The 26,746-nt window shown below is 45.8% G+C and overlaps 1 protein-coding gene and 2 long non-coding RNA genes across 5 annotated transcripts in view; 2 read left to right on the forward strand and 1 right to left on the reverse strand.

Annotated features, from left to right (window-relative positions):
* PDZRN3 (PDZ domain containing ring finger 3) overlaps positions 1 to 26,746 on the reverse strand; it is a 217,874-nt gene that overhangs the window by 4,342 nt on the left and 186,786 nt on the right. For all 3 annotated transcript variants that reach the window (XM_072941713.1, XM_072941715.1, XM_072941714.1), the window contains 5 exons: positions 14,727 to 14,974; positions 11,856 to 11,943; positions 2,966 to 3,064; positions 1,833 to 1,895; positions 121 to 222 (listed from right to left, as the gene is read on the reverse strand). In XM_072941713.1, the coding sequence (XP_072797814.1) occupies positions 121 to 222; positions 1,833 to 1,895; positions 2,966 to 3,064; positions 11,856 to 11,943; positions 14,727 to 14,974 (600 nt within the window). The remainder of the gene's footprint in view (positions 1 to 120; positions 223 to 1,832; positions 1,896 to 2,965; positions 3,065 to 11,855; positions 11,944 to 14,726; positions 14,975 to 26,746) is intronic.
* On the forward strand, positions 180 to 14,454 carry LOC140686803 (uncharacterized). The gene is made up of 2 exons (XR_012060733.1): positions 180 to 2,214; positions 14,176 to 14,454. It is a non-coding gene; the product is annotated as an uncharacterized lncRNA (long non-coding RNA).
* LOC140686804 (uncharacterized) lies at positions 3,071 to 11,443 on the forward strand. The gene is made up of 2 exons (XR_012060735.1): positions 3,071 to 4,547; positions 7,274 to 11,443. It is a non-coding gene; the product is annotated as an uncharacterized lncRNA (long non-coding RNA).

Raw genomic sequence — 26,746 nt, forward strand, 5'->3', positions numbered from 1 at the left:
CTCAGGGTACGCTTGCTTGCCTTTATGTTCAGAGTCCACGCCTAGACAGTGTTCTGCAGGGCGAGTGACTCGGTCACTGACTCAGACCTACGGACCCAGCTTCACAGGGTGCTGACTCACCTGGAGTTCCGGCCTTGCAATTAACAACGAAAAGTTCTTGTTTTCTTCACTGGTTAGAAGAGCCACAGCCTCCTCGCGGTTCTGTACCTCTATCCCATTAATCTTAAAAGAAAAAAAAAGGAAAGGAGGTGGTGGAGGGGTGGGCAACAGCATGATTAGAGGGTGGCCAATCATCCTCCACTGTTTCTCGTTGGCACCTGTCACCCACTTACACCTGGAAAACAGACCTTACGTATAGCTTGAGAAGAACTCTGACTTTCAGAAGGAAAGGCCTTGCTCCAGCTCATGCAATGTCTCGGTCTAGGAGCCAGCCTCCGAGGGTGTGGTGCGCAAGAGGAAGCTATGTGAACTGCAGTGGCTGGGACTCCAGCAGGTGGCACTGAGAACCAGCACAGTGGTGTGAAGAGGGAAAAGAGAAGCAATCCAAGGAGACGTAATTCAGTATATTGAGGCGGGAGCATAAGGGGAATATGCTGAAGCATTACTCTAGGTATTTTTGAATAACAGGGGAGAAAAGGAGGCAGCGTGGGTCTGATGTGAAGATTATGGAATTAGACAGGGTGTTCTATGTCCCCAGGTTGACACTACCATTTCTTTAGTCTTTAGGTGGGACACAATGTCAAATGGGACCGACTCGCTCCCTGTCACACCTGGTAACTCTCTGAGAATTTTTGCTCCCCGCCTTGGCGACTTCAGGCTTTGCTGGTCTGGAGGTCTCCACTCTGGGGACACAGCAGTGACCCCGCCGAGCTGGAAGGTGAGTCTTCCGTCTGACTCTCTGTGTCAGTGGAGCAACAGGCAGCAAAGGGGGTGGTGCTCCTCGCCCGGGTGATGGGGCTGGGTTACCTCGGGGAAGTGGGGTTCCCACGACACAGTGAGGGCCAGGCAAGGAAGCCGGGACTTGCGTGCACAAGGGTAGGTGCTCCTGGAAAACTGAAGCAACAGAAGGGGCACTACTGCTGGGCAGGCAGGCCCTGTGGGGACGAAGGCGGGGGCTGAGGGCTGGGGAAGTGCAGAACCAGCAGTGGAAAATGAACATTACTCATGGGGAGGTTGTAAGGGTAGCTGTAAACACAGCAGACTAGGAATGAGAAGACACCAATGAGACGAGGTCGCTAAGCCTTTTACCCACGAACCAAACAATCTCAGCTTCTGTGAGACTAAGAAAGACGGCAGCCCAGAGAGAACCCAGTGGTCTCATCTTGACTCGAAAGAGCAACAAGCAGTAAAGATAAACTAACTACTTCTAAGAGCCATTCTGTGCCTAGTAGTTAAATGTGAGCCCTAAAGTTTAAAAGACTTTCTAAACTTGAAACGCTCGGTCTGAAGTGAATCTGTCAGAGAAAGCTAAAAGGAGCATTATTATTTCACAAGACCTGGTCTGATCTGGCCCACTGACGTGTCGTCTCTGCGTCTGTGGCCCAAAGAGAATGAAAGGAAACTGAAAGGAAATGAGGCGAGCTGACTCACCTCCTGGCAGGTGCTGGGCAGCTGTTCTCTTTGGATGGGGCGTCCTCACGACTCCCTGTCACCTGCTATTTTCCTAGTGTGCGCTCCAGTCATTAATTGAACTCATCTGGTCTCACTGCATATCTGAGTTTGTAATCCCTGATCGTAAACCTCTGCATTTTCAGCCCTAGAGCTATTGTTAGCACCAGCCTGTTCTTCAGTGACAGGCAGAGAACGAGGCTGCTGGTGGGGAGGCGACCTACCTGGATAATGCGGTCTCCTTCACGGATGCGCCCATCTTTGGCCGCGATGCTGTTAGGGTCGATCTGAAACACATAGCAGACACCTCGGCTCTGAGTTGGTAACTCAGACATGCATGAAAGTAAACAACTGCCCTGTCCAAAGTCTGTCTCTAACATTCAGTCGTGCTCACGCCTCTGTTTTTCATTTTGCACAGAAATAAACAAGACTGACTTTCATGCAAGGAGAGACAAATGTAGACTCATCTGTTTCCAAGCCCTTTCCAGGCCGTGTTCCTGGATCCTACGTGGCAACCCTGCTGGCCTGAGGGGATGGGGAGGCACAGCTGAAGTGTGCTCCACACACAGGAGTGAAAATCCAGTGTGCTGTACAACAGGTTAAAAGGTACCCTTCGTCATGTTGACTAGCAACCGTGTCTTAATTATTTTACCAAATGTGTATATTACATTTTGGAAAATAACTTTAAAAGTGAAATATCCTTGAGATAAATGGGACTGAATATGGGAGAGATACCCCCGAATGCAGTAATGATGGACCAACTGAAGCTTGGTGGACGACGTACACCCACAGGGATAATCATTAAGTCTAGCAGGCACAGCCCTTGGTTTATCCCAGCAAAGTAGTAGGTTTTATTTCCTGACCGAATTGGGTTTCTGTGCTTGCAAAGATGGGAGAGCAAGGTAAAGTATCCACACTGAACTCAGCCCTCTGCACTGTCTTCTCTGGGAAGATCAAACTAGCGTCCATCATCTTGGAATTGCACATTTCACCGAAAGGAAAAAGCAAAAAAGTCAGAAAGTATAAATGACTCCCTCCACCATGCCGTTCAGTGACACGAGCTGGGAAATGTGTCTGCTCTTCCCTGGGGGTTGAACACACAGAACCATGTGAATGGCTCCCTTTTATGGCCGATTTGCAGGCTTCTGAAGGGTAATTTTGCCTTTTGTGCTCACATTAGAACTTAACCCCTGTGTAAAGACAGAACTCCACGGTGTGTGATAAAGGGGACCAAGAAATTTGTGTCTTTCCAAAGACATCTCAGTGAGCCAGAGGTAAGGTTGGTTAACATACAGAAGCAAGAGAAAAGACTCTCCGGGTCTTGCTTTGGCTGTTAGCAAAAAATGAGCCTCGATACCTCGCTTATGTAAATCCCAATGTCCTCCTCGTCGTCCGTCCGGTAGCACACCGTGAGGCCCAGCTTGTCCTGGCTGTTGACCCTGTAGAGGTCCACCTCCTAGACAGAGAAGGGGCAGGCCCAGTGAGAGCCGGCAGGCAGGGCGGGCTCGGAAAACGTTTTCTTTAAATGATGAACTGGACTGCTTTGCATCTGGCTGTGCAGAGGGGTTAACTTACTAAACAAAAAGTGATGATGGACATGGGATCAATGCTCAGGGCATTTCTGACCTTTCAGTCAATATAAAGTCATTTAGAAAATAGTTATTTTATTGATTCCTCCCCAAAGAAAAATGACCCATATTTCACTCGGCATCAAGACTTCTGGGGTAGGGCTTTTAAAAAGTATTCTTTCAGTGTCTGCCACAAACAAGAATATTTCCAACCCCAAACCATCCAGCCATTTCAGTACAAATGTTTCCAACGTGCTGGGTGAGATTATTTCACGTTGTGTTCCCTTAATATGCACAGTAAGAGAACATGCAAACAGATTACACAGAAACGGATCCAAGAACAGAGGGTAACGTGATAGCACGCAGTTAATGCTTTCCACAACAGCTGTGATATTTACAGTCGAGAAATTAGTCTCAGCCGCTGTTACAGCAAATTAAATAAGATAAAAGCAAAGTGAGTCCAAATGTGAGACACATGAGCACAGAGAACACCACACTGTGTTTGCCAGTGAGTCTGCGTTTCGGAATGAAGTCAGAACTTTGAAAATTGTTGGAGCCTTGGGAGGAAGAGGTGTGGGTCTCTGGAAGTGCCCATGCGTCAAGTCTCCCCTTCTACCCACACTGCCCACCACCCACATGAGACTCTGCCGCAGTGAACTACTGGCCTGATTGAAGGGTCCCCTGAGGGTGAGTTCTCAGGCAGGTCCCCTGGTCTGGGGGTTAGTGTTATCTGCTTGCCAACCCGGAGGGCAGAGGGGCTCTGAGATGGGATCTGGCTCTGGGACCATTCCCCCTCTTCTGGCTGCTCTTGGATGGTGGTGAGGACAAGTGTTTCTGTGGTGAAGCTCAAAGCAGTAATGGAGCAGATACTTCGTGACCCCTCCCCTGGGAGCAGCAGAGCGCCTAACACCATGGACACTTTTTAGGCAGAAGAACAGCAGGCGCAAAGGTCCTGGGCCAACAGGGCCCAAGCCCTATGAGCAAGGAGAAGAGAGGTGGGCTGAGCGTGGCCAGGCCGTGGGGCCCACAGGCCAGCATGGGGAGTTCGGAGTTTATTTCAACTTTATGGGACCCTTTGGGAAACTCTCAAGAGAGGACTGCCGTGATCTGGTTGATAGCTTCAGCGGTCTCTCCGGCTGACGTGGAGGACAAGGTGGTGGGGAAGAGTTTGGGCTTGGAGGACAGGCAGACCCCAACCCCAGCTCTTTCTGGCAGCTTCCACATGGGGTTTCATGGGCTCGCTACTAAGTCTCAGGTCACCCTGCCGCTTGGACAGGCTGAACAGTCCCTGAGATGAGGCCTGCAGAGCTCCCGGCACTGCGCCGGGCCCCGGGAAAGGCCTACAAATGGTACCGTCCGAACTACGTGCAGGTGCGGTTACTTGCCTGAAGTCACAGAAGTTGTCTGTAGCCCAATGCGTGTCTCTCTTTCACGCCTCCCCTCCTCCCCCTAAGATAATTTAATTTTCTGAACAGTGATATGTTAATTCATTCATTGACTTCCTGATGATAGCTTTAGCAATCTGGCATATTTTTCTTCAATCAAATCCCATGAACGTCTGACAATTTAGTTGAGTTGGATGGAAATTTCTCATCTCCTATTTTGAGAAAGAGACTAAGCAAAATAACGGAGGGAGCAGTTTACCCACGAGGGCAGATGCTTTCCAAACACTTGGGAATAACCCATTTGCAGACCACCGGTATACAAGTCCCACATCACCCTGTGTCACACACAGCCGCAAGTCTCTGTCTCAGGTGCCACGTCACCTGGGCACGGGCGGAAGGGAAGACTCTCTCGGGTTCGGCGCTTCCTCACAGGAAGTGTGACTCTGGGATTTTGTGATTACTTGTTTGGGTCTAATGCCCTGGCTTTAGGGGGGAAGCCGGCTGGTTCTAGATCAGATTCACATGCATCCAAAGCAGAGAAAAGGATAATTGGAGAGGTTGTTGGGAGAAAAAAGGAGACGACAGTAAATGTTGTGAGATGACTTTTCCCTGAAGAGAAATAGTAACACAGGTCAGTTTTCTCTGCATGAGTGGCCGCCAAGGTGAGTATCTCTTTAAAAAGTTCAGAAGCTGTCACAGCTCCACTGGGCTTCATTCTAACACCAAAGTCTGCTTCAAGGTCACGATGAGGTAAGTGCAGAAACTGACAGGTGTGTTGAGAAACTTGTACAGTAATTAGACATTGCTGTGCTAACTAACCAACACGATGAGCAGACCAGTCTAACTGGCCGAGGCGTGGACGGGCTGAGGCAGTACGGAACTGAAGTGGCCAGGGGTGTGCTATAGTGTCACTGTGCAGAGGACAATCTTGTACTGGTCAGTGACATGTTAAATATTACACCAACTGGCCCACCTGGTCTCCATGGTCTTTCAGAGTGAGAAGTGTGACCCTGTAATACACACCTAGTACCCAGGGAAGTGAAAGGTCTGGAAATCATGCTATTCAGGTAGGAAAGAGGAGGATTCACAGGAATGTGGGGGCTGAAGGGCTGATGTATTAAAAAAAAGATTACACAGATTTGGCCTCGTACCAAAAATGTAAGTAGTCTGGTATTGCCAATCAACATGATTTTGATAGAAACCTAACTTGAAAAGCATTTCTACTGTATTTTTGGATCACTGTTCTGACCAACAGGTATGTGGAGACGATTAAAGTGGACATTAGTTCATGTGGGATGATTTTTTTCCCCCTATACTTTTCCCTTCTGAATTTTCTAATTTCTTCCAATGGATCTGTTACTTTTTACAACTAGGGAGAAAACTTTGAGAACAAAATGACAGGTTGGCATTTGTTGCTTCAAAATATTTTCACCGGAATCACTGATAATTAATCTAGGACCATATCTTACACTTTTCCATACTTAAACACTTTAGATACTGCCATCAACCCACATGTGGTTAGCAAAGTAGTCAGAGATTCCCCATATTGCTTGGAATTACGTTACATACAACACATGATGGCGAACAGATGTTTTTGCTTGGTCGAGGAGAGGTTCTGTTACTAAGATTCTGAGAATGATGCTTCCTCACTATAGCGGAATGCTACAGAGCCCAACGCTGCACTGAGCCACTGAAAATTTTCCCACAACAGGCTGTCATTCTCACTTTGGCTAGACTAGATTTTAAAACTACAAAGGCCAAGTTCTGTCCTTGATCTGAGAAGCCCAGGCCTGGCTGCACACTGTCAGGGCACGGGAGGAGCGGACTCCCATCTGGAACACTTGCCTGAGGAGGTCAGAGCTCTCTCCTCCACCTCCAATTCCAGCTGGCTGTGAAGCACAACTTTAGGACTTGATCTTTAAAACAGACTCAAGAAGGAGGGTGTGATTCTAGTTTAAGGGCAGTCCTCTGGGGGTCACTTCCTATCCTGGAAATGGTCTGCTTCTAAAAAGGATGAGTAGTACTGAATGAACACATGCTGGCAAAGCACACTGCAAGTAATGAGAAAGCCCAGGGCATTCTGGGGTTGACTCTAGGTGTGTCCTGGACATTGCTGTTAGATCGGATGGCGTGGGCGGTAATATTTCCTTGTTACCTGGATTTTCTTAGGAACACCAAACAGAAGCTGGAAAAATTGTCATTTAGAAAAGCACACGATAGACTTAGCTGTGGTCACTCCATCTCCAGGGGGTGGTTCGACATCACAGAGAAGAGCCCCGTTGCTAACAGTTAAGCAGACTGAACCATGAGAGGTTTTCAGTTCTTGAAACACAACAGTGTAAGAGCTGCAACTGTCTTGGGATCTGCACAGATGTGGGTTTTACCTTGGCTGCTCAGAAGGAAGATTACAGTAGCGCAGTGGTGGCTGAATACTGAATTGTGCAGCGAAAGCAGCATCTAGCCATGTATACTGTGCATGGTAGGCGCTCAATTAAATGGACTGAATTAGTGTGAGAGTCCAAGGCTGACTAAAGATCCAAAGGACAGATAAGCTTGGCTCTGCCAGTGACCAGCCAGGTTGCCCTGGGAAACTCACTTCACTCCTCTGAAACTTCTCAGTTGTTCTACAGTTTGGGGGCTCAGTGGAAACTGCAGTTCCTCTAACTTACTGGGGTGGTTTGTAAATTCTCAGTATTTCATTCTGACCCCAAGCTACAGGTAGAGCCTTACACGCTGGCGCCCGTCACCGGAAGTATAGAAGTTACCAGCACAGAGCTGCCTGTGATGAGGGACACAGGACTGCAGAGAAGACCATTCACCAGGCTGGTAGGAATAACGTACTAGCATTATCTGGATGATGGTGGCTCCCCCACCGCTGCTGTCCTGTTGCTTACTGGTCTATCTAGATGGACTGCGGGATAAAAATGAACCACGCGGTCTGACATTGTAGATGAGAGTGAAACGCAAGCTCAATTAACAGAATTAAGGGGGCCGCTCCGCCGTGGTGAGTCGAGCTTTCTGTTTCAATGACAGCCACTTTAATCAGAGGGGATCCCAAAGACTAATTCAAAGGCTTATTCACCTCGAGCAAGACTGGTCACTGAAGCATAACTCTAAGACCCGGTCGATCCAGAAGTGCTGGGCGTATTTGTCTGCCTGGTGCTGTGGGTGGGGGAGGGAGAGATGCCTCTAAAATGACGGCATTTTCCTTCGGGGACCTTACATTTGAGATTGGGTGACAAGGCATTTATTCCTTCATTCAACAAGTGTTTTGTGGTTCACTACTGTCTGCCAGGCACTGTCTGGGCAGGAGTGTAAGTAGGAAATGGCCCCGCTGGCGTCGGGGTGCTTTAGACGGAGCGGGAGGGGAGCTTCTCTGCTGAGGACCTGTGGACAAAGGATTGAGCTAGGCTGGGATCTGGGCGAGTGCTGTACAGGCCAGGAGAAGAGCAGAGGGAAGGACAAGACGTCAAGTGCTGGTGAAACAGGGCGAGTGTGAGGAGGCTGACTCAGTGAGGGCGGGGCCGACCCGGGAAGGCTCCCAGGAGAAGCCCTGGGGATGTGGCTTAAAGGCTAAGAAAAATGTAAAGGCTGGTGGGGGCAGCTGGCAGCATCTCCAGGACAGTCTCATCTCCCTAGTGTCTGCTGAGGTCACGCTACGAAGCCAGGTGTGGGGATCACTCCAGTCTCCCTGCGCAAACTGTGGCTTTCCTTTCCTTTCTGGTCTCAGTTAACATCATCAGGACACAACACAGGTGACAGCAGCCTGGGGAGGATACTATTGATGAATCAACTGGGAAATTAAGGAAACAGACTAAGAAAAAAGCCATCTTCAGACGTCTGTTGTCTTTCATAATTGCCTACAGGAGGATCTAGAGCAGGTGTTCAGTACCTGAAAATTTACGGGTAATTATTTGGCGGCTCAACCCTTGGGTATGCTTGGGTGTAATCCTTTTAACTCTAAGCAGTTTCACAATAACAGGGATTTGACACTTACCTAAATATGATCATTTTGTGTGCTTTAAAGGGGAGAACATCTGTTTTCCTCTGTGCGTTTGCTTCCATAATATCCCCAAACACTCCTGTACTTTCCTCCTATGTAATATCCCCGGAACTAGTGATTTTTCAAAAGGTGCAGACGTTGATCTGTTCAGCTGATGAGCGGTGTGCTGAGACGGGCCCCCTTACACAAAACGCGCTGACGGGGCCTCGCAGAGACAGACTGTTGACTATTCGAAGAAATCGCGGGAGGAGGCAGGGAAGATGGGGACGTGCCATTCCCCCCCCCCCCCAAACCGGGGCTGCCTTAGGAAACCCAGCTCTTGGCAGGGCCACTGTTCATTAAGCTTCTCGAAATGACCAAAACCGGGCATTCCTGGAGGTGCTCACACTGGTCTCCCCAGGGAGATCCCTCCTGGTGAGTGGCCGCGGGCAGCACTGGGAAGACTCTGCCTGACTTAGGAGAAGCCATTCATCCAGAAACGCCAGGTTCACTTTAGGCTCAGTTAACAGAAATACCCTGGTGACATCTGAGCTGCTGTGAACAGAAGTCCAAAGGTAAAGCAGCCTTCCTGCCTGGTGTGCACCCACCGTACTTCGTGATAACCGCCCAAAGGAGCTACAGGTGGAGAATGGCCACAGTTTGGTTTTCTAGGGGCTAAGCTGATGGCTTATGAACCAAAAGGAATATGGGCTCCTTAAGGGGGCAGGCAGGGTGCTGACTTCCTGATTTTGTATTTCTAGTGCTTAACAGGAGTTTTACCGTAACAGATGCTCAGGAAAAGCAAGGGGGTAGACGTGAATATAAGCATGCGGGTAAAGAGTCTCTGATTTCTATTTGTGAAAGGGAAGGTGTCTAAACAGAGTCTTGAAGTCCCACAAAGAGCTTCATCATTTCTAGTCCGTGTGACTTCACTCTGCACGGACAGTGGGGGTGATACTGGAGGCTCAGAGTCACAGCTCCACACTCCAGTGAAGGAAACGCACAAAGCCTCGCCGGTGGGACGCAGGATGAGAACTGATGGAAGCTTGGACTTCTTTCCCTGGGCTTGTGGCCTCCAGGTCGGGGCTTCTAGGACTTTGGTGTGTGCACTGAAGCACCCAGGGGTCTGGGTAAAATGCAGATTCTGGCTTTGTAGATCTGGGGGCTGCTGCTTCAGTCCTGGTACTGCGCTTTGAATAACAAGGTTCTGGGAAAGCCTTTCAGAGTGACACGCTTCTACCAAAAGCAAGATGCTCTTAGATGGGTCACAAGGAGAAAGGGACTTCCTTTAGGAAGGAAGACTCAGTTTGGGCTAGTCTAACACTTCTTAAACACTAGCCCATCTCCTCAGAGAAAGAGGGAGCAGGAGGTAGTGGAGAGAGTGGGCCCCTAGCCCTCAGCAGGCAACATGGACAAGCACTGGGACCTAATAACATGGCCTCGTGTCCTCTGCATTTACTGTGTGGCACCGTCTGTCCATGGCGAGTGACGCTGCTTTTCTGCCTAAGCCACTGGAACAGCATTTCTTTTAAAATAAATTGACCGTAATTTGGATGAGTTAAAGGGAAATAGAAAGTAATAATGATTTGGGTGGTGTTCAGATGTAACAGATAACTGGGCAGATATTCTTGGAGCCCATGACCTTCCAGAAATTTTATGGAAGCTCTTAAGACAGTGGAGCATTTTTCCAGGAAGAGACCACAGCTTCCATCAGATTCTCAAAGGTGTCAGACACTAAGCTAGAACTAAGGTCCACTCCCATAAAGTTAAGTTTAACTAAATACCAAAGACTTAACCAAGTTGACACCCTACTCCCTAAATCTAGCTCCTGAGATACTTGATAGCTTTTTCAAGACCTCTACTTTGTCACGGTTACAATGATCATCAACAAGTGGTAGTGTCCTTAGAATGCTCCCTCACACCACACAGGAACATGGACTCAAAATGGCTTAAACATGAGATAAGCCACTATAAACCTCTTACAAGAAAACATAGGCAAAACGTTCTCTGACATAAATCTCAGCAATGTTCCCCTAGGGCAGTCTGCCCAGGCAATAGAAATAAAAGCAAAAGTAAACAAATGGGACCTAATTAAGCTTATAAGCATCTGCAAAGCAAAGGAAACCATTAGCAAAAAGACAACCTATGAAATGGGAGAAAATATTTGTAAAAGATGAGACTGACAAGGAGTTAATTTCCAGAATATATAAACAGCTCATACAACTTAACAAGAAAAAAACAGCCCAATCCAAAAATGGGCAGAAGATCTCAACAAGCAATTCTCCAATGAAAACATACAAATGGCTAACAGGCACAGGAAAAAAATGCTCATTATCACCAATTATCAGAGAAAGGCAAATCAGAATTACAATGAGGTATCACCTCACACCAGTCAGAATGGTCATCATTCAAAAGTCCACAAATGATAAATGCTGGAGAGGGTGTGGAGAAAAGGGAACCCTCCTACACTGTTGGTGGGAATGGAGTTTGGTGCAGCCGTTAAGGAAAACAGTATGGAGATTCCTCAAAAGACTGAAAATAGACTTACCTTATGATCCAGCAATCCCACTCCTGGGTATATATCCAGAGGGAACCTTAATTTAAAAAGATACATGCACCCCAATGTTCACAGCAGCACTATTTGTAATAGCCAGCACAGGTAAACAACCTAAATGTCCATGGACAGATGACTGGATAAAGAAGCTATGGTGTATTTATACATTGGAATACTACTCAGCCATAAAAAAATAATAAAATAATGCCATTTGCAGCCACATGGATGGACCTGGAGATTGCCATTCTAAGTGAAGTAAGCCAGAAAGAGAAAGAAAAATACCATATGATAGCACTTATATGTGGAATCTAAAAAAAAAAAAAAAAAGACAAACTTGCTTACAAAACAGAAACAGACTCACAGACAGAGACAACAAACTTACAGTTACCAGCAGGGGAAGGGGGTGGGAAAGAATACCCTGGGAGTTCAAGATTCACAGATACTACCTAATATATGTAAAATAGATAAACAAGTTCATACTGTATAGTATTTAGTATCTTGTAGTAACGTATGGTTACAAAGAATATGAAAACAAATATATGTATGTTCATGTATGACTGAAGCATTGTGCTGTACACCAGAAACTGACACACTGCTAAGTGACTATACTTCAATTAAAAAATTAAAAATAAATACATAAATAGCACTGTTGTCCTATAAACATTATTAAACAGCCATTCTCCTTGCAAAGCAGTGTTCCAGAGAACTTACGAATCTTAATAATGACTGTTAGAAAGCGACCAGGATGGTCCTCGTACCTCCAGCTCCAGTTCCTCCCTGTCCATCTCCTGATGGATGCCTCCCATGTAGTCATTTGGATCGTAGTACTCGTGGGCTGAGGGATGCCTGCGAGAGATGAAAGATCTTTAAGGCCCAGCTTCCAGTGAAAAATACCTCTTCTCATCGCCCATCACAAGGCCTGCTTTTAGAGCCTAAGGTTCTAAGTTCTCTTCTCTCCAGTGGTGCTTCCCGGCACAGTCAGACCTCCCTTCTAACAGTTCCATCATTTTCACCAAAGTCCCTTTTCCCTGGAAGAAGGAGTTAAGATGCCGGGTGAGAATGGGGCTAGTTTTTCGAGTCTATATGACTAATTTCTAGCTCGGTCTCTAGGAAGGAGACAGACTCCTGTTACTACTCATGCCTTGAGTGTTAGATTGTTCTCTCTGGGGAGAAAAAGGCTGTACTTTAGGCAACATGTAAAGATGGGTGCTGGCCTCTGAGACAGGTTCAGACGGCTGTGACTGCCACTGCTATGCTATCATGTAGGAGAGTGTCTTTCCTGAATAATTTGTCTCTCAGCAAGAAATATGTCTGACATCACAACCCAGTATGCATGTACGTGTAGGTAATATATGTGCATACGTTCATAAAATGCGTGTGTGTGTGTATGCACACCACACACAGACACATTGCTAGGAGAACAGAAGCCTGCCATTTCTCTAGGTTAACATGTGTAAAACACAGTTCACAGAACCCACCACCCCTCTGGAAACACCATTAATGGAATCCCTAGGAGCAAAGGCAGTGGGAATGTAACACGCTTGGTCAGGTCAGCAGCTCTGAAAGGTGCCAGATGCAGACGGAAAGCTTCAGCCTGACTGTTGGCTGGGGACCCAAACCTTCACGTTCTCAAAGGTCAGCACAGCAATCCACAGGCCCGGGTCTTCCCAGCCAGGCACTTAATTTTGAAACAGCAGACCGTATATGAGTGGTCACTGAAACGGGGGATGGCTTTCAATTTACTGGACCCATTGGGCAAACACACAGCCTGCACTTAAGGGGCTGTGAGCACAGCGGAGGCTGCTGGAAGGCCTGGGCTCACGGTAACCCTCTACGTTCAGTCTGGATGCGCACCCCTGCGATCCTCTGACCCTGCAGCCAGGACCCGGACGGGGCTGACCTCTGCGGTCTTCTGACATTTCTCAAATCGCCCCCTGGGGCTGAGTCATGTCATATTAACTAGACTGAAGAGGAAGTGGAAGGGTTTGGCTTCTAAAAAGCCTGTCACCGTGACAGTTCAACATTTTAGAGTCAGGAGTAGCTTTCAAGGCCTCATCTATATGAGCCGCAGTTTGGGTCTACAACGTCAAGTAACTGGTTTGAATGACCGTAGCCAGTGAACTGTCTGGTGGTTTCGTAGCGACTGGGATGCTACAGAGTACTGCAGTGAGCATCTGTGAGCTGAGATGAGGCAGACCTCCTTTCAGTCCAGCTGCCAACCTGTGCTGAGCACCGCCGCTGAGCCTGCAGGTCCTGGTTGCACAGAAGGGACAGTCGTGAGAAATGGCTAAGAGGACAGAGCCTGCACACAGCCTTGTGCCTTGTGAGTGTCAGACGGGTACCCTTCCTCTACTGTTACACGCTGTCAGCTGCAGCCAAATTCACTTTGTCAAGCCTGGGGATTTGCCCCGGGTTCTGCTAACAGCAAACCATCAATCCATCAAACCATGGGATGAAAGGCCAGCCTCTGTCTGGAGTCTGACAGAACAATGGGAAATGTGCACTCACTCCAGCTACTGAGTTACTAATAGAAATCCAACAGGTATCACCCAGCTTTTCTCTAGAAGAGGTGAGAAGCCCACTGAAATAAGGTATCAGGGCAATGATCTGAACCAGGAGCAAGATGGGAAGAGACAGGAGGGACTCTAACGTCAGCTAGAGAGGCTAAGCTGGGGAAGCAGACCCCCTGCCCACAGATGTGCAAAATCACCTGCCGACAGCCACGTTCAGCTGGACATCTTTTAAGCCACTGGTCCGCCTTAGAAAATTTCTTGCTCTTCATTTTTTCCCCCTACATATTTCACATCAGTCACGAAGCTAATGATAGTTACTGCTATCATTTTCAAGTGCTTGCCATATGCCAGGCTGAGAACTTTCCATATGCATTTCATTCAGTCCTTCAACAACCCTGTGAGCTAAGTATTCTTACTATGGCTAGCCCTATTTTAATATACGGAAAAGTAAGCTCAGAGAAATAAAGTAAATGACCCAAGCTGCACAGCTAGAGATTAGTTTGAGAGTCAGGTTTGTCCACCTTGAAGGCTCTGAACTACTCGATGTCTCTGCTCGATCACACAGGTGAGAGGAGAGTCGCATGTGAAGCAGGGGGCGTGGTGCACGGGATCAGGCTGCTACTGACTCGGGAAGTGCTGTACTTAGGAGGCAAGCGTGGACTTACTGCACGGAGCTAGGCTGCGAAACAAGACCAAAGAAAGCCGGCGCTCAACCTCCAGGGCTCTCTTTCCTCACAACTTACCTTGTTGTCTGTTTAAAAGAACCATCAGTGTTCCCTCGAGTCATACGCACCCAACCTCCCCAACTGCCATTTGTGGTGATTAAATTTCATTCTGAAACAACTTTTACGACATTTGTAAGTAATTTTGTTCTTAGAATATAATTTGAGAAACTCCGCTCCAGGGTTATAATAAAGTAATTAATATGTCGGAGTGGTTTTGAGCAGGATTCAATTTATTGCCTCCATAAACAATAAAGTGGAACACGGGCAACTTGGAGGGAAATTGTAAGATGTGTTCATTTTGTTTTCACCACGTGGAACAGGAAAAAAGCCAACTTCCCTGTACTTCTGTGCCCCACTTAAGACATTCCCCACGCACCAGACTGTTACTTACTCCTCGGGCAGGAGGTAGGGGTCCAGCACAGGCGGGGTAGGCGACGACATCTTAGTAAGAGCCATGATGTGCTCAAAGGTGATGTCGGTCTGGGTTCCCGTGTCCACCATCTGTGACTCTGATGGAGCCGTGAACATTTTGGTTCGAGGCGTTCTCCTCAACACCTGTACCACGATGGGCTCTTTGGCTGTCTTGAAAGCTTCCACAGCCTGATCATGAGTTGCTCTGGATAAGTCTTTGCCGTTGACCTGTGCAAAAATATTTAGAGTGAGAGAGGATTATAGTTAAGCAGAAGTGGAAAGAAGTTTTCGTGTGCAAGTAGCAGAAAGGAAAACTTGGGGGTGTCAGAGAATTTCACTTCTTTCTCTGAGGTTTCCCCAGGATTGCCTGGTGGGGAGTGGGTGAGTCTGGGAGAGCAGATCTGACATGAAATAATAAATCATGGTGGGGAAGTCTTGGCTTCCTACTGGAATGTCTGAAACATCTTCATCACCCCCTCATCTCGTCGGCGAGAGAAAAGAGCAGCCTCAGGCTCAAAGCCTTCATCAGGCAGTAAGAGCTGGCCAGAACTTAATGACGTTGCTGTGCTTTAATGGTGTGTATTTTCCTGGTTCGTGTCAGGTGACATTAGTTTTCCTTCTATGGAAGAGGCATGATGTTCCTTCTAAAATGAATGCCTTTGCTTTTCGTTAAATAAGTCAGTGGAAAACACGAAGTAAATGATCACACAGGCCATAGGTGGACAGGGCAGGCGGACAGGAGGAACTCACATGCCCGCCATGTTGGCCGCTGTTTGGGAAACAACCTCTAGCTTCACTGCTGTGCTGTTTCCCACCGTGTGCAGTGAGTTCCTCGCCACCGCTGTGCCCCCGATGCCTGTACTGAGTGCCCACTGCCCACTCGTGACTTAAATCATGATACCTCTTAAGAGTTCTCTCATCACAGTCCTGGGAAGTCAGCGGGGCCACAAGCACATTCATCTCCCCCGCCCCCAGCCACAAATAAACCACATGAGGTCACCCTGCTAGTTACTGGTGGGTCGGAATATTGGGTGCTGCATCCAGGATTCTTTCCAATGGTAGACTCCAAGCTAACTGAACACAGCTATCTTTAGAATGGCTTACACAAGAGGAAATAGAAGGCAGAACCTTATTTCTAGACAAGGAAGTCACTCCAAGCAACACAGAAGCCCAACTATTTAATTTACCTTTCCTGTCCCATCTGCCACAGCAAAGGAACATGACATGGTGTTCCAATAGCTTGACGGTGTCTAATGATTGCACTTGCTTGAGAGTTATCAGGCTGTGAAATATTTTCATATTATTCCCCACATGGTGGGTCTACTTTTTAAAGTCAAATACAAAATGATGGTATAGGTATCATATTCTGCACAATGTATGTTTGCTGAAGTTCCTCAGCTTCTCAAATCTTCTCTGGACAGGCACAATGACAAAATCATGTCATTTGCTTATAAATGCCAAAGCGAATACTGACCCTTTTCCTGTCTGGCATCTACATTTCCCGCCTTAGCATCGTGCACTTTGATGCACACTGACGATCTGGTCCATCCACTGAGGTAGGGCACTTCTGTCCAAGCAGAACACAAGTACTGATTATGCAGCTGTATCTCTATTTTTTCTAAACCCTTTCACTCTGGCCCTACAGGGACAAGCACTCTCAGGTTGGAGTGCCTTGTAAACTACTGTCGGGTTGAGAAATAGATGTCAGATTCTTTCCTTGTAAGGAAGCCTGAATGAATCATGCCAGCGGAGATTATTAATGATTTGGATTCCATCCACTTAAGTAATTTACTGTCATCATGAAGGAGTTAGGCAGAACAAGAACTCTGGGCTGCAAACCGACTCAAGTGTGCCAGTTAATAAGTGACTGGCTGAACCATCAAACTCTTAAAATTGCTCACCCAGGAGGATTGGGAACACCAGGATTCAAGACCACCACTGTCTTCCCTCTCCTTCCATTGAGGAAAGAATGAAAGGACACAAAGGAATTCCTTCTAGCTTTCCAAATCAGCTGAGCATCCTGACTTCTTCCCTGCCCAGAGCTTAGAGCTCTGAGGGCTTGAGAATGAGGTGGGGACAAGGCGACAGAGCACAAGATGGAGCGCAGTGCGTTCACGCTGTGGCCGAGCTACCTGAGCCTGACTTTCTATTACTGCGTCACCCCAAGAGTCAAACCTTATAGGAATTCATGATGCAACAGTAAATTTCTCCCTGGATTAAATCAATGCTACAGACAGCATCCTTAGGGGATGTCAGTTTGGCCAATGCCAGGTCGTCACTCTCGGAATGGCTTGCACTAGAGGTGGGTTTACCCACAGTGAACTCAGACACGAAGACTTTTGAATCAGTTTTGTCAAATCTGCGTTTTCTTTCTATAAATACAAGGCCTTTTGCAAAAAGGGAGTGAACATGGGATTTTCCTCTAGGAGTCTTTTAACAATTGTGTCTAAAAAAAAAAAATCCATCCTAGGAGTCTCTCCTTTTATCCACACAATTAGGTCTTGGAAATATCACAGCAGAAAGGTCAGCTGCCGGATAAAAAGCTTCCCTCCTCGTTCCTCCTGCTTCCTCTCTGCTAAGTAAGAGAGCTTGGATTTTGTTTTCTTTCCACCAGACCAGAGAGCGTTCCCTCTGGGGGAGACCCGAGGTGTGGATTTAACTGGCTTTCGCCTCTCACGGCGGTCTGGTTCCTATCACTCAGCGATCAATTTAGGCGTGGCTGTGTGCCGTACTTCTGGTGGACAGGAAGGGGCATATGTCAGATCTGTTCATTCTTAACAGGACACGAGATACAACTGGCCCTTCTCTACCTCTGGGCAAGCTGTCTGCGTGTGTTGCTGGGACTCACAGGAGCATCTTGGTACCATGTCGGGAGCCGGGTCTCTGAGGCCAGGTTAATACACAGAGGGATGTGGGGCAGAAAACTGGAGAACTGGTGTCTCTTGATGATTATCATTGAGCAGATGAACTGACTATGCTTAGAACCTCTTAACCCCAAACTTCTTGTCACATTTGGTAATACTTTAGGCCACTGTAACTTGGATCTTAACTCCCTGTAGCCCAAAACATCCTGACAGGTGTAGGCATCACACAGATGTAAAGTTAGGGGAATGTATCATTTGTTCCTATAGACACTGATCTGTAAAAAAATGAGTGAAAATGCTTTTTTGACTAGGAGTATATCTTACCTATTGCTTTACTTGTAAAGGTGTTACAACCAATGCTAGAACCACTGAGATGCTCATATGGTACCTAGAAAATTAAACAGCAAGGACCTGCCTGCATCAGTCTAAGCTGAGATGATTCTCAAGGGCAGAGGCTCCCCTGTGTCTTGGCGCACACAGTTACGAACGCAGGACTGCTTTTCTGAATCAGTCCAACTGTGGGAACTGTTACTAAAAGACGTCAACGCAACAACATCCATAACATCCCTATGGCCTCAGATGCAGAGAGAGAGTAGCGGGAAACCCAAGAGGAGGCCCGAGACTTCAGGGAGGCTGTGAAATGCCCGCCAAACCCCCGCCAGAACATCAACCCCACTTAAAGTTCCACAGGAAGGCACATCTGACTGCTGGGCCCGAGGGAACAATTTCAGAAGCCCAGGGTCACATGCATGTTAATCAGGCCCGTTCAGACATGCCCCTCCACGGGCCAGGTGAGGAGTGGAGTGCCCAGGGGCTGCTACAGTGATCAGACCACTGTTGTTTTGGGCCATTTATTCTCCGAGTCTCAAGTTTCCTCATGTGCAAAATAAATGTAATTATAGTGTCAGGCCTCTTAGGGTTATTATAAAGTTTAATGAGATAATCTACTTTATAGCCTAGCATGCAAATAATAAGGATTTACTAAGATACCAGTGCCACTGGGGCTCCTACCCCAAAATAGTCACATTTTCCCAGGAGAGGACAGTCTCCACATCAAAGAAGCAAAATGCAGCCTAGTTATGTGGTCTTAAGAGACATTTGCGCACTGAAAGGTGTCTTTTATTTCTCAGGGAGGTTCCCAGCCCAAATGTTCCTGGGCGACCTACCAACATATACATTACTGTTTTCAGCCCGCAGGTTGGGATTCTCCGAGGAGGGTGCATAGATAAATTTTCCGGGACTTGACCCCTGCCACACAAGCTTCTTGACAAGGTATTTTAGGCATCATTACATTCTCTTAAAAGACGATGAGACAAGGCAAGGAGTTTACTATCCAGACAATCCATTTTTGCAGCCAAATTTGTTTTGAATTACCTTGTGCACATAACACTTACTACACTGTCATCCTGGAATCACATCACTGAGAGAGTTAGCGAGGTGATGACTCCGGTGCACGCCGTCAGCCAGCCGAGAATGACAACCTTTATTCCCGGGAGTAGCATTTCATGTACATTACACAAAACGGCGCTGATGATGGCTGCAATTACAGGCGGGATGTTCATCCCGTGACGTTTGGCCCAGTCAAATTAAATATCATTAACTCGCCCAATTGAGCAGATTGCTTTTAAAACAGTTTATGCAGCTCTAAAACCAAGTAAATGGAATGTTTTGGAAGAAGAAATGCTGATTGCAAACTTTATTATAAATTAAATGCTTTAGTTATTTAGTTATTCACCTAAGGCTCTGGATGGTCCCCTGGGATGTAGGTGCAATTAGGGTGGAAAATCCAACCAGTTTGTCTCAGGGCACACATCGCTGCTGCAAATATGACTGGACACTAAGGGACCTTAAAGAAGTCCTTTAGTGTAAGGTCTGCAGTGACAAGACAGACCGTGTTGCTGAGGGCATGGACTGATTCCTTCCTGGTTGTCTTTAAGCCTGGGTACCAGGACTGTGGCTCTTTGAAGTGCTCATGACGATGTTTTCCACAGTCCTGAGAACTAAGCAAAGCTTGTGTGTTTTTCCACTTTGGGGTAGATTTCATTGAATATCCATCTGTCCATCTTTCACTCATTCACCATTTACTGAGGTTATTTAGTGAGACTTGTTCCCCTCCTGGCTGATGAGATGCTACTTGGAAACATTTCTTGGGGAAAAAATGAGGCCATAGCACGTGGGAGCCACTTAAGAAATGGTCAGATGGAGTGCACTGTGGGTAGCACTTCACTGTGGCATCTTACTGAGGGATTTGATCTGGTCGAGGAGGCCAGGTCGATCTGAGACTATGCACACTGGAGCACTAATTGAGCCCATGACCTAGAAACAGTCTTGGTTTTCACTGTCTACCAAGAAATTCCATTGATAAAACTATTGTCATACACTTAAAAAAAAATCTCCTGTCGGAACAAGAGCCAGAAAGCTTTTAAAATTCCCTACAACATAATTGTAAGCAGTTCAGGATATTTTAAAATATAGTTGGAAAAGACATACCATACTCTCTCCGTATTAGAAAGCAAGTTTCTATTTATGGGAAGACGAGGATCAGTGTACCACCATCACCTCGATTTCTATTACATGTGCAAATGACCTCGGTATAAAGTGCTAATGCAATTTTAAAACCAGCCTACTATAAATTATGCCCCAGGCTAAAACCCAACTTTTATAGGGTTCATTTAATTAAATACAGGGGCAGTGATTTCATTCTGTAAAATATCATACCTCTGTTTTCAAACTAATTAAAACTTAGATTCCACTGGAAGCAATAGACGATACTAAAGCACATACTGAAAAGTGAAAGGTTTCAAGCCCTGATTTAGGCTGGATTTTAAAAAAATCTTTTTTCATTCAGGGAACTCCTGTCTGTCTTAATTTATCTCAAATTCATAGTCTGCTCTGGGCCTTATAAAGGGAAGGCCAGCCTGCCTAAAATGCAGGTATTATGGCACTTAGGAAGGAATATGAGTCTTAATGAATGAATGTATCTCAAATTAATGTCTTTCTGCAGAAAGTGCTCACTGTAGAGATCTGTATGGATAAACAGACTCTGCTCACATAGACCTGAAATCCTACGTGGTAAAAGTTCCATCTGTACCGGTGCGCTTGGTTTGCAGTAGGGACCGCGGTGGGGTTTGTCCACGGTCATTTCTAAACGGGTCCTGATGTTATGTCCCTAGGTTTGATGTTTCTTTAACTGGAAGATTCCCCCCTAATTACACTCTGAGCATCCCGCACGGATGAATTTAGAGCCTGGGAAATTGTCATATTAGAGAAGTCTTCCTTGTGTCTAACTGAAACCAGTCAGGTTTTAAAGTCCTTTACTTATTTTCCCTAAACCCTGGTGTCCCAGTGATGAAAGAGACGACATGTCTTAAAGACAGAGGCTAAAAATCATGTATGTATTCAGATTAAAAAATACTAGTCATGAAATATTATAAGATGCTTAAGGTAAAAATCCTACCTTTATCAACAAAATCTTGCTTATCTACGTCGGAAGCCTTGATAGCATCACCCTCAAATCCCACTGTAAACGAGAGTGCAGACGTCCATCAAATTACAGTATATGTGAACCACTTCTGGTGGGGTGAGACACACAGGGGTCTGAATCCCTGCTCCACCAATTTACCAGGCATGTGACTTCAGGTAGATTATTCTACCCTGTGTGCCCCAGTGTCCTCCGCTGGAAATGGGGGATATTAAAGGAATTACCTCCTTTTGTGACAATTAAAGATCTTAGCACAGGGCCCAGTGTTAGCCGTGGTTACAGCCCTATGAACCTGGACCAGCTACCCACCTCGCCTTGTCTCTCATCTATAAGTGGAGGTGTGAAGACGGGTTGAAAGCACTTAGAAAGGAATTGGGCTCATAGTCACCACTTTTCCAGGAGATGCTGGCCCACGTGTGGCTCCTAAAAATCCCAGCTGCCAAATTTCAGTAAAAACTTTACTGCAAATAAATCACGTAAGAATACCCATAAAAAAGATTCTATGGTCTACTCATTTATGGGGAAAAGGAGGCCTTTTCAGGACCCCGGCATCCATGTCAAGGATGTCACACGCTGAACTCTAAGTACTGGGTGTCAGCGCTGGGCCAGGCACCGTGCTCAGTACTTTTTTTTTTAAATTGAAGTACAGTCAGTTTACAATGTTTTGTTAATTTCTGGTGTACAGCATAGTGATTCAGATATGTGTGTATCTTCATTTTAATATTCTTTTTCATTCCAGGTTATTACAAGATATTGACTAAAGGTCCCTGTGCTATACAGTAGAACCTTGTTGTTTAAATATCTTATATATACTAAGTATTTTATATGGACAGTCTCATCCCATTTCACAATAAGAAGGTCACTGGTGAGGTAAGTGGTATTACCTCTCCTTTTACAGACAAAGAAATAAAAGCCCGGTGAGGAGTTTAAGCAGCTTCCTACAAGTTGTGCAGCTCACGAGCAGTAGAGGTGGGACTGGAACCAGGTCTGCCCACCTGCGCGTGCACGCTCTCACCCCTGGGCAGCACAGCTGGAGTGCTCTGACCTGGCCTCAGCCCCACAGCAAAGGAAGTGTGAACAGCTGATTACACTGATCCCAAGAAGGGAGGGTGGGGTGAAAAAGCGTCATCAGCAAGAGTGGGGTGGACCCCAGACAAGGACAGTGACTCTCCAGTGGGAAGAACACAGATCCTCCCCAGAGGAGGACGCTCACTGGACGTGCCCTGGGGGTATGGCCCTGCTGGAGGGGTGGGCCTCCGTCAGCTGAGCTTACCCAGGAGCTCACCGTGATGTTGGGACCATGTTTAATGAGCAGAGAGGAAAGAACACTAGTTTTAGATGTTCACTAACCCACCCCCTTCCTAATTACTTGCAGAGAAGCTGAAAGCAGAGGGGAACCTATTTCTTCTCTTAATCCCATTCTTACTAACATGTCTCATCAAATTTTAGCACATCTTGTCCTACGAACATGAACATCCACGTCCCAGGGCATTTTGTGAAGTCCTGGCGGTGGAACACTATTTAAAATAGTCCAATTAGGGCAAAAGGAGTCTTTTGTTAAAAGAGAAAACTCTTGAGCAGTAATGAAATCTGTAGCATCAGGCTTTTGGAAGCTTTTGAATCTTAAAGAGGAGTCAGGCCAAGAAAGCTAATTTTGAAAAATGCTTACTGGCTTTAATGGCCGCCCCTTTATTTGCTTCTCTTAACAGGATTGTGAAATTTCCTGACTATCTCTAAACAACACAAAGGTCAGGTAACAAACTAGTGAACGTCAGAAAGAAAATTAAAGCTAAAGTTGATTTCACTTCAAATAGAATTTCCTGGCGCTCATGGACCTGTGTAGCCTCAAATAGTGGTTGGGAATCTCTCTTTGTTCTTTTTTTGTTTTCCGTTTTCTATCCAAAGACATAAAATTATGATGTGTATCACTTAGATGAAAACTAATTCTGACTCCTGCATCGCCAGCTATAGTTCATCTAGTGAGTTTCAGACAGATTAGTAAAACTTCCATTAAAGTGACAGTGACAGGCTCCTCGAAGAAAACGACATAAAGATTAAATGTAGTCTTAGGGGTTTAAAAACATCAGCTGGAAAGGGCCTCGTGTCAGAATAAAAATAAAACTACCACCGAATGTGGAGAGAATGGCTAGTTTTTCTTTTGTCTCCCTACTGTAGTAATTATTAGTTGACTTGTCCACAATCACCCTTCTAAATAAATTATGATCTATCTTCTCAAATACCTCCAATTTCCCAAGAAGCATATTTAGAAGTTCTACATTAGCGGAAAACTAGAAAGTATGGCTGGAATTCAAAGTGTCATGCAAAGACCATAGCTAGGGGGGAGGGTATAGCTCAAGTGGTAGAGCACATGCTTAGCATGCACGAGGTCCTGGGTTCAATCCCCAGTACCTCCTCTAAAATAAATAAATACATAAGTAAACCTAATCACCCCCCCAACAACAAAAACAACAAAAAAACAAAGACCACAGCTACTTGACGGTACACATCCTTTTACTTCCTTGAGCGATAAATGTCTAATACTTCTGATTATTTTCTCTGGACCACACACCATGGGTAGGCACTGTACATTCAATCACTCATTTGTGTGCATTCAGCACATGAATAATAAATACTGAGAATGACTATGTTGCCCAATACCATTATTGAAACCTCACTGCATTAGTGAGCAAAACCAGTAATGGGAGCTGCCCCCAGGAAGTTCCTAGTCTGGTTAAAGAGACATGCTGACAATCCCCTAACTCAGGAAAGGAAACAGAACTTGGCAGGGATAGAGGGGCAGGTGTTAGGAAGAGGGAGCTCCACTGAGGAAGACATGTTGAAGACAAATCAGAAGAATAGACAGGATTTATGTGGGAAGGAAGAGAGGAGAGAGTATTCCAGACAGAGGGAGCATCATGTGCAAAGGCCCTGTGGCAGGAAGAAACCTGGTCCACATGTGGGTCAGGACAGGAGGAACACAGATGCTTATGTGATGAGACTACAGGGGTGGGCAGGCACAGACCATGTTGACTCTCAGGGGCTATAGGTAGGACTTTGGTTTTGAGATGACTTAAGAGGGGGTAGAGAATTGACAGGAAATGATACGTGTTCAGATTTGCATCTGAGAGACACAGTCACAACACTGGCTGCGATGTGAAGAATGGACTGGAAGAGGCTAGGAAGAAGGTGGTGGAAGTGGCCCAAGCAGACCAAAGAGATACTTAGGAATGGAGCCCTCCCCACCCCCATGTTATTTCCATTTTGACAGGAAGCTGAGACTCTAAGGGACTTGCCTCAGGGTTCCAGAGCTATTAACCCATTTCAAAAACTTGAAATGCGTAAGGACCTACGCAGGTTCTGGGTTTCTAGAGAACTTGTGCGGTTCTGCTGCTGGATTCCTCCCTAAACATAGGCTCCCTGTAACGGCCAGGGCCCTAAGTCCCCAATCCTTTTTTGGGGCTTTCCTCACAAGTTCCTGTGGACGTTCACCACCTGCTGTCCTTGCCCCGACCTCAGCTACCCATCATTGCTGGACACGTTGCTTCCTAAGACTCTGGAATCCTCCATCTCCACCCCTTTGCTGGAAAACCACAACGAGGTTAGATTACAGGAGGAAGAATGGTTTATTGTGACGGCTGATTAATAAAGCTACTCAGTCTCCTATCCCAACAGTCCCCCTCGAAATGTGACACATGTTCCTCACCTTCAAAGAGGGCAGCTCCACCCGCTGGCTCCTGAAACTCTGTTCTTCGCATAAAGTATTCCACATTATTGGTGTTTAAGAACTGTATTAAAAACCCAAACCATGTCCACTTACAGATTTCCTGGATTCTTAGTTTTGACCCTTCTTGGGCATCAGGAGTTCCAAGTGGTATTATGCTGGGTAATTGTTGGCATTTACATTATTAAATTTCCCCTAATCTGCTCATGATCAGAACTAGGAAGGAAAAGAAAAATTGCAGAATTGGAGCCTGCGGTTAGCAGGGCAGCCCTTGTTGCTCAGATGTGCTCAGAGTGGGAGCAGGTCTCCATATTTCATTCTGACACCATCACTGTGGAGTGATGCTGTGTGGCTGGGGATGGGCACCATTTCACTGCTTATCTAGTTGACATAATTAAAGCACAGAAACTAACCTTGTATTCATCCTGAGCCCTGACAAAATTCTAAATTTTTAATTGCAAACTGTTGCTCAGCTTGTTGCAGAAATGTAGGTTAGAGGAGAAAATAGTTGCCTCTTTTCTGTGGGGCTGAAATCTATTTCTAAATTTGAATAAAATGTCCCAAAAAAGCCAACCTTCTATATATAAGATCTTATGATAGCCCACAGAGAAAAAAAAGTGACAATGAATATATATATGTTCATGTATAATTGACAAATTGTGCTCTATACTGGAATTTGACACAACATTGTAAAATTATTATAAATCAATAAAAAAATGTTAAAAAAAAAAGCCAACCTTCACCCCACCAGCTCATGTTCCATCTGTAAGACGCATAAATATCCCCTCTAGGAGTGCTTTCAAGCAATAATGAATCCAGACCTAACTTTACTGGATTGACAAAATGTTCATACTTTGCTGAGACCCTCTCTTACAACTGGAGACCAGGAACAATTTTACATCAATAGATTGTATAAATTCTAAGTTCTTGCCACTCGGATATGCAGTTACCTGACAGTGGCTGTGAGGAATTAATGCAGACTTCTGAAAATGCTGGGTTTGAAAGAAGAACCAATGAAAATAAGTGAGAATAACTGACTCCGGAGGCATCTACGATGGAAGAAACAGAAACTGGGAAGATTTAGAACCTTTATGAATCAAAAATAAACTTACGTTGGGACTTCTTTCTCAAAGATTTATAAATGTGATTTATAAATGGCACAAAAAGAATAATGACATCCTTGGATATTAATCAGCTCTAAAATAGGAAATAAAATGACTCTCCCTCTTGACTTCACAGGCACCGAAGGGCTTAAAATATGACCACATTATAATAATTGATCCTCGCTTTTTTGGTGATTAAACTCTGGGAAATAAGAATGGCCGAATAATTGTGTATGTCAGCTGCACAGGACACCTAGCATATAGGAGACCTGTGATAAGTTTGTGGAACTGAAGAGAAATAAAAAATAAAATTCAAGATAATCGTAGAAACTATGAACTGGATTAAAAACACTAAATCACAAACACATGAATTTTGTAACTGGTAGATGATGGGACAGTAAGATAAAGTAGACAAAATATAATACTTTTTTCAAAAGAAACCACGAGTCCTTTCTGGGCTTCAGTTTCCTCACCTGTAAAAGGGGGGCTTACTCTAGACTGATGATGACTTATACTGCTGGGTGAATCTCACGGGACCCTGAGGTCCTCCTTGATCATTTCAGATTGCCCATCACCTGGCCGGGTGCCTTACTGCCTCTCTAGACACAGTTCCACTGTCCCCTGCTCCAACAATCCTGTCACATCCCGGGAGCAAGACTTGTGCCCCCAAATACTTTCACATCCTCTGGATACCCAGTTAAAACCTCTTGATTTCATTTTCCTGCTGTCTGTTTTGATTACACAGAACTATCCCATTAGGGTAGCAGGTCCTTTCAAACATCCCCCCAACTCTCAGGTCCAGCAGAGGACAGAGAGGAGATGAACTCCTCT

The sequence above is a fragment of the Vicugna pacos genome, chromosome 17, assembly GCF_048564905.1.
Source record: "Vicugna pacos chromosome 17, VicPac4, whole genome shotgun sequence".
Lineage (NCBI taxonomy): Eukaryota > Metazoa > Chordata > Mammalia > Artiodactyla > Camelidae > Vicugna > Vicugna pacos.